The following is a 12594-nucleotide window of genomic DNA, read 5'->3' on the forward strand; positions in this document are numbered from 1 at the left end:
AGCGGACAAGGCTCCTGGAGAGTGTGAGGGCGCGAGCTCCGTCCTGACCGCGCCGGGTGAGGGGGGGGCACATATATATATATATACAGTCCGCCTTCCTGTACAGAAGCCTGGATATACACAGACGGTTCCTGTATATACACCGTACGGACAGGAGTCAGCACCAGTTTAACCACTTCTGCGCCTAATCGTCTGGACACCGCCACCGTATGATGCTCTGTGCAAAGCGCTCTTTAACCCCTTCATCTTTGCCCGATTTTCCAGTTTTGCGCTTTTGTTTATTTTTCCTCTCAAATATTCAGAGCAACCAAACTTTTTTGATTTTTATGTTTATTTTACTAAATAATGTATCGAAAAAAATCAATAAAAAATTCCGTTATTTGGGGGAGAGGGGGTTGCGCCATTCATTGTGCAGTAAAAATGGCCTGGAATTGAGATTTTTCACGACAGTGTGATGGCGACACTAAAATTTTTTTTTTATTTTTTTTTTACATTTTAATGGCTAAAATGTAGAAATTTGTCTGTGTCTTCGCTTTCCAAGGCCGTATGACTCTATTTTCAGTGGGGGCTCGATCTCTGCGCCCCGAGGTGCGGTTTTCTTTGGTGCCATCTTGTGTCTCATACGCCATTGTGCATTTTTTTTTTTTTTTTTTTTTTAGGGTCGAGCTCTTTGGAACAACAATTTTGGCTTGAAACTTTCCTTATTCGCTCGTGGCGTTTAGCGCGTGGATTAATTCCGTTTATATTTTGGTACATAGGACGTGTGAATACGTTCTGTTTTTCAAAGCTTTTTGTTTTTTGTTAAGTTTTATGAATGCGGTTTTTTATTTTTGTTTTTTTGTTTGTTTTTTTTTAAACTAAGGAAAGCGAGGTGTTTCAAAGATGTTTTTAGAGAATTTTTGTTGTTTTTTTGTTTCTGCTTGTTTGTTTTTTATAACTAGGGAAAGAGGGGTGTTTCAATGTATTTTGGGGGGGGGTTAATGAATGCTCCCTGTTTTGTGCTTTTTGTTTTTTACTTTTTTTTTTTAAACAAGGTAAAGGGTGGTGTTTGACTGTTCACACTGGGCGTTTTTGCTGCATTTTTTAGCTGCATGTTTGCCTTGGTTTTATGCAATCCATGCTTATAAAACGCTGCTTTTTACTGTCCCAGCAAAGTCCATGAGATTTCTGAAATCTTGTGCACACACATAAACACCTGCAGATTTTTCCTGCATTTTTGCAGCGTTTTTCAAAGAATGAGCATGACCGTTCTTTGCAGCGTTTTTGCAACTGTTTTGCATTGAAACCACTGACAGTATAGAAAAAAACACAGCAAAAACGCCACTGAAAACCATGACAAAATCCGCAGATGAGTCCCAGGAGATCAGGTTGTGGTCAGAAAAAAAAAGCTGCAAAAACACCCTGTGTGGACATAGTCTTTCAAAGTTTTTTAATTTTTTTTTTTTTTTTATGTCTATGAATGCGTGTTTTTTTTTTTTTTGTTTTGTTTTGTTTTAAACTGGGGAAAGGGTAGTGTTTCAAAGTTTGTTTTTCTTTTATTGTTTATATATATTTTTCTTATTTTACTTTTTCCATCTCTAGCAAAGTTGAACCTGCGATCGTTCGATCACTGACACCATATCCGGTCTCTCCACAGTATCGCAGTATACAGTGTGTTCCCCCATATCCTGTCCACCGCCATTATCTTGAGAACGGCAGCAGCTATAGGCATAGAAGTGGTGTCTAGGTATAGTAAAGTAGCCATGTGCTATGCAATGAAACCACCTATAGCGCCACCTGGTGGAAAACAACAGAGTTAGCATTTTTATCTCGAAAACGGAACGAGATAGAGAAAAAAAGTGAATTACAAAGTTGTAGGGCGTCATCAATTCAATACGAATCCACACCTTGTATACAGAAATGCTATGATTAGAACGTGTAACACTCACAAGGCTGCGGACGTGAACGATACCTCATGGAGACCTTCCTACAAGTCATTGGGTATGGTGGCTGTGTGGAGTGGTCTCCACGCTCACCTGACCTGACCCCATTGGACTTCTTTCTGTGAGGTCACATCAAACATCAGGTGTATGCGACCCCTCCCCCAACATTGCAGGACCTGCGACGACGTATCACAGATGCTTGTGCCAACGTGTCACCTACCATATTTCACAACGTGCAGCAAGATACAGTATGCTGTGCAGAGGCCAGATGTGCATTGCAGCTGACGGGGGACACTAATGAGCGCCATATGCGTGACCAGCATTCAATGTTTTGGGGGGTTATGGGTTTCATATCATAGCATTTCTGTATGCAAGGTGTGGATTCGTATTGAATTGATGATGCCCTGCAACTTTGTAATTCACTTTTTTTCTCTATCTCGTTCCGTTCTCGAGATAAAAATGCTAACTCCGTTGTTTTCCACCAGGTGGCGCTATAGGTGGTTTCATTGCGTAGCGCATGGCTACTTTACTATACCTAGACACCACTTCTATGCCTATAGCTGCCGCCGTTCTCAGGTTAATGGCGGTTGACAGGATATGGGGGGACACACTGTATAGTACAAATGATGTCTTCCTATAAAGCCCAGCTGGAGGCTTTATAGACCAGCCAAATTGGCAGCGATAGAGTGGAACTATCATCATCTCCCCGCGATCGTGTTGTGGGAGGCGGCGATGGGACCAGTCCATTTAAATGTTGGGGTTAGTGATTGTCTGCAGCATCTTTAATAAGTAAACAGCAGTGATCAGAGCTCAGCTCCGGTCGCTGCTGTTAGAGGCAGGTGCCGGCTGTGTAACGCTCTATACCCTGCACCCCACATAGAACCTCTATTACGTCCTATATCAGGAAGCTGCTGTATTTAGGATTGTCATCAATATGCCACGCTGCTCCATAACTGACACAGCGCCATACATTGTGTAGTGGTCGTGACTGGTACTGCAGGCTCTCATAGGAGTGAATGGGAGACGGCTGCAATACCATCCATGGCCACTATACATTGTGCGGCGCTGTCGCTCTTCAATCAGCCGATCGGAACCGGATCCACAAATCTGATTAATGATCTGTCCCAATGATGAGCGTTTACTTAGTAATTAATGCTATTAACATTTTATATGCTATGATCTCTACGTATCTTTAATGAATGGGAATATACATCTAATCTCCCCCTGACTCCTCGCAGCTGTGGGTTTGTTACAGTTGTATCAGTTTTCAGCACAAGGGCGCAGATCTGCTCCTGTTTTGATACTTTGTCTCGATTCCGGATTCCGAGAGCGGATTATTCAGACTGGATACAATTGTAGCAAACCCTCACCTGTGAGAAGTATTGGATGTGGATGCCCAGCAAGCAGAGATCTTAAAGTCAAAAAGCGCAGACTTTTTTATTATTTGCTGTTTGTCTTTTTTTTTTTTTTATCACAGCGTTTCCCTCCGGGGACCCTCACTACGTCAAAAAAGGAGAGAAAGCGAGAAGTGTAGTCACTTGCCATGTGCAAATCTGGAATAAAAGGCGTACTGTGTCTTTAAATCAGAGGCACAGTGTTGGCTTGTTAACCCTTTCTCTGCCAGCAGTGCAGAGTTCCCACCATTGGGCACCGTGTACAAAGCCGGGGTCTGTCTAGACGCAGCAGCCGGGGGATACAGATGTGGAAATTAGCGCTCCGCATTTAAGGAGGCGCCGGGGAGATGTTCACCGCTGGCAAACGCCATGGCCGAGCGCAGCTCCGGAGGGAGGGCGGCAGGACTCGGCGCTAACTCATTCCCATTTATTATTATTGGTAAAATGTTGCAATTAACAATTGTTTTCTAATTTTACTCTAAATTCCAATTATCATAAAAGCAGCTAGACTTCCTCCAGCCATGAAAGGGTTAACCCTTAAGGCCGCCGTCTCCCGACGTCTTAAGGAGGTTCCGCACTTGAACCTCCCTGTTCCACCTTAAGAGGGACCGTGGAAAAAAAAAAAAGTTGAGCAAGATTTTTTTTTTCTGTTGTATGTGTCAGTGATGACATTCAGGAAATAGTGAGACAGAAACAAGAAGGAGAAGAAGCCGAAAAGCAGAAGAGAACGCGGACAGCGGCGAGGGGCCACAGCCTCCCCGGAGGGCCCGGACCCCCATACAGAAGATGGACTGAGCTGCCATCCCGGACACGCTCCCCCCCCGAGAAGTAAGTTCACAGCCTCCATCTTCATGTTATTAACTTTGCTAAAAATAATTGTTGAGGAAGCGGGAAAATGAGCAAGCACAACATCGTAATTAAAGGGGCAGGCACGAAAAATGTAACTAAAGGGAAAGCGAACAAAGTGCATGGATGTCACTGTTATGATTTGGGACTTTGTTTTTCTAAACATCTGAAATTTCCATCAAGGTCATTGATGACGAATCGTGACACTGAACTGCAAAGTGCCGACTCGGCTCTGCTACATCTGTAGAATGCAAAGGGTTAATGTATAGCTGCCCCCATATACTTAGTGCGCCTCATATAAATAAGGGGAACTTTAAGACACTGCACGGCTTACGGCACTACTGTACTGGTGACGGCTGCCCCCGCTGCCACCTGCTGCCCCCGCTGCCACCTGCTGCCCCTGCAGCCAGCTGCTGCCCCCGCTGCCAGCTGCTGCCCCCTGCAGTATACAGATGCCACCTCCAGTATACAGATGCCAGCTGTGGTATACAGATGCCAGCTGCAGTATACAGATGCCAGCTGCGGTATATAGATGCCAGCTGCAGTATACAGATGCCACCCGCAGTATACAGATGCCACCTGAGGTTATGGATGCCACCCGCGGTTACAGATGCCAGCTGCAGTATACAGATGCCAGCTGCTGCCATGAATAATGCAGCGGCAGAACGTGGCACCCCGTGCGCGGATCAGTGGTGTGCGGGAGCCACGCTGACGCTGGATGCTCTTCCTGTCGTTGCATGACAGGTGATACCGTTTCCTCCCTCGGCAGGGTATCACGCTTTCTTAAAGGGACAGTAAACCTGAAGTTTCCACTTAATCGTGCAGCTGAATGTAATATACAGTTTTGATAGATAAGGGTAGAGATATATATATATCATTCTGTATTGCTCCCTGTTATCAGCCGAAGGATCACTCTAATGGTCTTCAATGGGGCCTCCTCCTGAATGTGGAGACCAAGAAATGAGGAGTAATGTGCCACCTGTAAAATCCATCATGACATCACAAGCCAAGTGTGAGCCCTCTGTGACATCACAAGCCAAGTGTGAGCCCTCTGTGACATCACAAGCCAAGTGTGAGCCCCCGTGACCTCACAACCCAAGTGTGAGCCCCCGTGACCTCACAACCCAAGTGTGAGCCCCCGTGACCTCACAACCCAAGTGTGAGCCCCCGTGACCTCACAACCCAAGTGTTAGCCCCCGTGACATCACAACCCAAGTGTGAGCCCCCGTGACATCACAACCCAAGTGTGAGCCCCCGTGACCTCACAACCCAAGTGTGAGCCCCCGTGACCTCACAACCCAAGTGTGAGCCCCCGTGACCTCACAACCCAAGTGTGAGCCCCCGTGACCTCACAACCCAAGTGTGAGCCCCCGTGACCTCACAACCCAAGTGTGAGCCCCCGTGACCTCACAAGCCAAGTGTGAGCCCCCGTGACCTCACAAGCCAAGTATAAGCCCCCGTGACATCACAAGCCAAAGATAAACCCGTGACATCACAACCATACGCTGCAATGATATCACAAGTGGTGTCAGTCCCCTAATAATGTCATACTGGTTTAGGCAGTTGTGGCTTTTCCCTCCATAAGCAGAGCCCCTTCTCTCGGGGGGTCTCCGGCCGGTTTCGCAGGTCAGCCCCATTCACCGTCTTAGGCCCCCTTCACACGTCCGTGAAAAACACGCACGTGTGTTACGTCCCGTTTTTGTGTCCGTTTTTATGGTCCGTGTGGCACCTGTGTGAATTGCGTATGCTAGCCGTGTTTGTGTGCAGAACGTCCGTGTGTGCGTGTGGAATTAACGTGTATGTGTACGTCGAATGTCCGTGTGTGTGATGCACAATGTCGTTTATAAATGTCGGCTGACAGCAGACAGAGTTGCGCGATGAGAATGAACTCGGGTGAACTTCACCCGACTTCATCCTCATACCGCGGCTCTGTCTGTGTCGAGTACTGATTAGCGGTCACCTGAGAAGGATTCACCGGTGACCGCTAATCCCCCGAGTGACTGAAGTGTCCCCCCCTCTCTCATAATCACCGTTCCTCGATCCCCGGCGCGGCCCTGCACGGCATTCACACTGCTGCGGCGGCTTTTACTATTTTGAAAAAGCCGGCCGCTCATTAAACAATCTCCTATTCCCTGCTTTCCCCGCCCACCGGCGCCTATGATTGGTTGCAGTGCGACACGCCCCCACACTGAGTGACAGGTGTCACACTGCACCCAATCACAGCAGCCGGTGGGCGTGTCTATACTGTGCAGTAAAATAAATAAATAAATAATTAAAAAAAAACGGCGTGCGGTCCCCCCCAATTTTAATGCCAGCCAGATAAAGCCATACAGCTGAAGGCTGGTATTCTCAGGATGGGGAGCTCCACGTTATGGGGAGCCCCCCAGCCTAACAATATCAGTCAGCAGCCGCCCAGAATTGCCGCATACATTAGATGCGACAGTTCTGGGACTGTACCCGGCTCTTCCCGATTTGCCCTGGTGCTTTGGCAAATCGGGGTAATAAGGAGTTATTGGCAGCCCATAGCTGCCAATAAGTCCTAGATTAATCATGTCAGGCGTCTATGAGACACCCTCCATGATTAATCTGTAAATTACAGTAAATAAACACACACACCCGAAAAAATCCTTTATTAGAAATAAAAAACACACACAAATTCCCTCATTACCAATTTATTAACCCCGACAAACCCTCCATGTCCAGCTGATCGCGCTACTCACCTCATTAGCTGCGTGGAGGTGACCGGAGCGGCGGTGTCTTCTGCTGCTCCTGTCACCTCCATGCAGCAGAGCTGGACGCGACGCTGGAGGTCCGTGGAGTACGCCGGACATGGAGGGTTTGTCGGGGTTAATAAATTGGTAATGAGGGAATTTGTGTGTGTTTTTTATTTCTAATAAAGGATTTTTTCGGGTGTGTGTGTTTTTTTTACTGTCACTTACAGATTAATCATGGAAGGAATCTCGGGGAGACGCCTGACATGATTAATCTAGGACTTATTGGCAGCTATGGGCTGCCATTAACTCCTTATTACCCCGATTTGCCAACGCACCAGGGCAAATCGGGAAGAGCCGGGTACAGTCCCAGAACTGTCGCATATAATGTATGCGGCAATTCTGGGCGGCTGTTGGCTGATATTGTTAGGGTGGGGGGCTCCCCATAACGTGGAGCTCCCCATCCTGAGAATACCAGCCTTCAGCCGTATGGCTTTATCTGGCTGGCTTTTAAATTGGGGGGGACCGCACGCCATTTTTTTAAATTATTTATTTATTTATTTTACTGCACAGTATAGACACGCCCACCGGCTGCTGTGATTGGGTGCAGTGAGACACCTGTCACTCAGCGTGGGGGGCGTGTCTCACTGTAACCAATCATAGGCGCCGGTGGGCGGGGAAAGCAGCGAATACGAGATTGTTTAATGGACGGCCGGCTTTTTCAAAATAGTAAAAGCCACCGGAGCAGTGAGAATGCCGTGCAGCGCCGGGGATCGGGGAGCGGTGAGTATGAGAGAGGGGGGGGGACTGACCGACAGACTGTGAGAGAGGGACAGACAGACAGAGAGACCGACAGAGAGACAGAGAGACCGACCGACGGACTCAGGGAGATTGCCGACATACACAGAAATAGAAAGAATAGCCGACATCACTAGAAATAAAAACACCAAACGGACACGGACTATAGGTATATGCATACGTGTTTACTAACGTGTGTGCACATACCCATAGACTTTCATTGTGTCCACGTGTGCGTGCTCCGTGCAGATAACGGACATGCATCCGTGCCAAACGCACACACATACGGATCACGGACACGCACACACGGACATAATGAAATAACGGACGTGTGACCACAATCATAGATTAACATTGGTGCACGTTTGGCCGTGTCTCCGGTATATACGGAAACGGACCAAACACGCACGTGTATCACGGACGTATGAAGGGGGCCTTAAAGAGATTCTCTCAGCTTTTTTAAATGGTTAAAATTGCAAAGTTCTTGTAAAAATCAGCCGCATCTCTGTAATTTATCTCTCATTGATAATCCTCTCCGTTCTCCAGCTCGTTGCCTAGGATACCGGCCACTTCTGCAGGTTATCAGCGATGGCCGGTTTCCTGGTAAAGGGCGCGTAGTTGCAAGCTTGTAATTATAGGTGTGTGAGGCCGGATCATCCATAGTGCACCGTGCCCCTGCAGCGCTACAGAAGCAAAGCTGCCTCTACCGGCAACACCAAGAGGCTGAGGAGCGGCGCTCCGGAGCATAAAGGACACCTCCCTTCAATGGGGCACAATACCAGAGGAGGGTTTCTGAAAGAAGGGCACCATGTTTTTCTAATCCTGTCTCTTTAAGAGAACTACTTGTGATGTCACCCCAATCCTGATATGACATCACAGTCAGGAAACCACTGGTGATGTCACAGCCGCATCACAGGAAGACACTGGCGATGTCACAGCGGCATCACAGGAAGACACTGGCGATGTCACAGCGGCATCACAGGAAGACACTGGTGATGTCACAGCCGCATCACAGGAAGACACTGGTAATGTCACAGCGGCATCACAGGAAGACACTGGTGATGTCACAGCGGCATCACAGGAAGACACTGGTGATGTCACAGCGGCATCACAGGAAGACACTGGTGATGTCACAGCGGCATCACAGGAAGACACTGGTAATGTCACAGCGGCATCACAGGAAGACACTGGTAATGTCACAGCGGCATCACAGGAAGACACTGGTGATGTCACAGCGGCATCACAGGAAGACACTGGTGATGTCACAGCGGCATCACAGGAAGACACTGGTAATGTCACAGCGGCATCACAGGAAGACACTGGTAATGTCACAGCAGCATCACAGGAAGACACTGGTGATGTCACAGCGGCATCACAGGAAGACACTGGTGATGTCACAGCGGCATCACAGGAAGACACTGGTGATGTCACAGCGGCATCACAGAAAGACATTGGTGATGTCACAGCGGCATCACAGGAAGACATTGGTGATGTCACAGCCGCATCACAGGAAGACACTGGTGATGTCACACCGCAAGACTGAAAAACAGTGATAATATCACAGAAGGCCATTCCCCCATCATCGGCAGAAGGGAGAATAGCGGGTGTCAGCCACAGACGTCCTCTTACATCTGTGAATGGAAACATTTCTGTTAACATTGGATGAATATAATCCCCGTTTGTTACAATGTATCAGCGCAGGGAGTCCTCTGGAGCTGAGCAGCGGCGCCTCCAATGTCACCCATGGATGCTGCTCTGATTGCTGCTACCTGCACTGATACATTGTAACAAAGGGCACAAAACTGGGAATTCTCCCCTTTAAGAGTGGGGGATGTTTGGTGGTCGTATTGTATTTCCCGTGTCCTTCCCGTGGCTTATCTCAGGAAGGAAGGAAAGTGAGGAGTGTAATGATGCCGCACTAATGACGCCACGCTGCCGCTACTGATAATATACAGGGGCGGACGTGTCATTGGTGCAGCCTGTGGAGCTGGACAGGGGCCCGATAGGTGAGGGGCCACAACCTCCTCCAAAGCAGAGGAATTGTGCAATAGTCTGAGCTATTAGTCTGCACAGGGGCCCGTATACCGCTCCTGCACAGGGGCCCGTATACCGCTCCTGCACAGGGGCCCGTATACCGCTCCTGCACAGGGGCCCGTATACTGCTCCTGCACAGGGGCCCGTATACTGCTCCTGCACAGGGGCCCGTATACTGTTCCTGAAAAGGGACCGTATACTGTTCCTGCACAGGGGCCCGTATACTGCTCCTGCACAGGGGCCCGTATACTGTTCCTGCACAGGGGCTCGTATACTGTTCTTGCACAGGGGCTCGTATACTGTTCCTGCACAGGGGCCCGTATACTGTTCCTGCACAGGGGCTCGTATACTGTTCCTGCACAGGGGCCCGTATACTGTTCCTGCACAGGGGCCCGTATACTGTTCCTGCACAGGGGCTCGTATACTGTTCTTGCACAGGGGCCCGTATACTGTTCTTGCACAGGGGCTCGTATACTGTTCCTGCACAGGGGCTCGTATACTGTTCCTGCACAGGGGCACGTATACTGTTCCTGCACAGGGGCCCGTATACTGTTCTTGCACAGGGGCCCGTATACTTTTCCTGCACAGGGGCCCGTATACTGCTCCTGCACAGGGGCCCGTATACTGCTCCTGCACAGGGGCCCGTATACTGTTCCTGCACAGGGGCTCGTATACTGTTCTTGCACAGGGGCTCGTATACTGTTCCTGCACAGGGGCCCGTATACTGTTCCTGCACAGGGGCTCGTATACTGTTCTTGCACAGGGGCCCGTATACTGTTCTTGCACAGGGGCTCGTATACTGTTCCTGCACAGGGGCACGTATACTGTTCCTGCACAGGGGCCCGTATACTGTTCTTGCACAGGGGCCCGTATACTTTTCCTGCACAGGGGCCCGTATACTGCTCCTGCACAGGGGCCCGTATACTGCTCCTGCACAGGGGCCCGTATACTGTTCTTGCACAGGGGCCCATATACTTTTCCTGCACAGTTGCCCGTATACTGTTCCTGCACAGGGGCCCGTATACTGCTCCTGCACAGGGGCCCGTATACTGTTCCTGCACAGGGGCCCGTATACTGTTCCTGCACAGGGGCCCGTATACTGTTCCTGCACAGGGGCCCGTATACTGTTCCTGCACAGGGGCCCGTATACTGTTCCTGCACAGGGGCCCATAGACTGTTCCTGCACAGGGGCCCATAGACTGTTCCTGCACAGGGGCCCGTATACTGCTCCTGCACAGGGGCCCGTAGACTGTTCCTGCACAGGGGCCCGTAGACTGTTCCTGCACAGGGGCCCATAGACTGTTCCTGCACAGGGGCCCCGTATACTGTTCCTGCACAGGGGCCCATAGACTGTTCCTGCACAGGGGCCCATAATATGTTCCTGCACAGGGGCCCGTATACTGCTCCTGCACAGGGGCCCGTATACTGCTCCTCTACAGGGGCCCGTATACTGTTCCTGCACAGGGGCCCGTATACTGTTCCTGCACAGGGGCCCGTATACTGCTCCTCTACAGGGGCCCGTATACTGCTCCTGCACAGGGGCCCATAGACTGATCTTGCACAGGGGCCCGTATACTGTTCCTGCACAGGGGCCCATAGACTGTTCCTGCACAGGGGCCCATAGACTGTTCCTGCACAGGGGCCCATAGACTGATCTTGCACAGGGGCCCATAGACTGATCTTGCACAGGGGCCCGTATACTATACAACGTAATGTCCAGAAAGCTGAATATGAGTAGAAAGCTCAGCAGTGGTACCCCAGGATCGGCAGCAGACGGGGGCAGCGGCACTCGGGCGGGCAGCACTATTTGTGCCTGGTATTGTGCACTCGGGCAGTACCATGTGTGCCTGGTATTGTGCACTCGGGCAGTACCATGTGTGCCTGGTATTGTGCACTCGGGCAGCACTATGTGTGCCTGGTATTGTGCACTCGGGCAGCACCATGTGTGCCTGGTATTGTGCACTCGGGCAGCACTATGTGTGCCTGGTATTGTGCACTCGGGCAGCACTATGTGTGCCTGGTATTGTGCACTCGGGCAGCACTATTTGTGCCTGGTATTGTGCACTTGGGCAGCACCATGTGTGCCTGGTATTGTGCACTCGGGCAGCACCATGTGTGCCTGGTATTGTGCACTCGGGCAGCACTATGTGTGCCTGGTATTGTGCACTCGGGCAGCACCATGTGTGCCTGGTATTGTGCACTCGGGCAGCACTATGTGTGCCTGGTATTGTGCACTCGGGCAGCACTATGTGTGCCTGGTATTGTGCACTCGGGCAGCACTATGTGTGCCTGGTATTGTGCAATCGGGCAGCACTATGTGTGCCTGGTATTGTGCAATCGGGCAGCACTATGTGTGCCTGGTATTGTGCACTCGAGCAGCACCATGTGTGCCTGGTATTGTGCACTCGGGCAGCACCATGTGTGCCTGGTATTGTGCACTCGGGCAGCACTATGTGTGCCTGGTATTGTGCACTCGGGCAGCACTATGTGTGCCTGGTATTGTGCACTCGGGCAGCACTATGTGTGCCTGGTATTGTGCACTCGGGCAGCACCATGTGTGCCTGGTATTGTGCACTCGGGCAGCACTATGTGTGCCTGGTATTGTGCACTCGGGCAGCACTATGTGTGCCTGGTATTGTGCACTCGGGCAGCACTATGTGTGTCTGGTATTGTGCACTCGGGCAGCACTATGTGTGCCTGGTATTGTGCACTCGGGCAGCACTATGTGTGCCGGGTATTGTGCACTCGGGCAGCACTATGTGTGCCTGGTATTGTGCAATCGGGCAGCAGTATGTGTGCCTGGTATTGTGCAATCGGGCAGCACTATGTGTGCCGGGTATTGTGCACTCGGGCAGCACTATGTGTGCCTGGTATTGTGCAATCGGGCAG

The 12594-nt window shown here is 50.2% G+C and overlaps 1 protein-coding gene across 2 annotated transcripts in view; it reads left to right on the forward strand.

Annotated features, from left to right (window-relative positions):
• ITPRIP (inositol 1,4,5-trisphosphate receptor interacting protein) overlaps nucleotides 1-12594 on the forward strand; it is a 56188-nt gene that overhangs the window by 20592 nt on the left and 23002 nt on the right. Inside the window, exon 3 of one of the 2 annotated variants that reach the window (XM_075348237.1) lies at nucleotides 3980-4144. The exons of the other annotated variant lie outside the window; for it this stretch is intronic. Coding sequence (XP_075204352.1) covers nucleotides 3980-4144 — 165 coding nt within the window. The remainder of the gene's footprint in view (nucleotides 1-3979; nucleotides 4145-12594) is intronic. 2 annotated transcript variants of the gene reach the window in all.

The sequence above is a fragment of the Anomaloglossus baeobatrachus genome, chromosome 5 (assembly GCF_048569485.1).
Source record: "Anomaloglossus baeobatrachus isolate aAnoBae1 chromosome 5, aAnoBae1.hap1, whole genome shotgun sequence".
In the NCBI taxonomy this organism is placed as follows: domain Eukaryota; kingdom Metazoa; phylum Chordata; class Amphibia; order Anura; family Aromobatidae; genus Anomaloglossus; species Anomaloglossus baeobatrachus.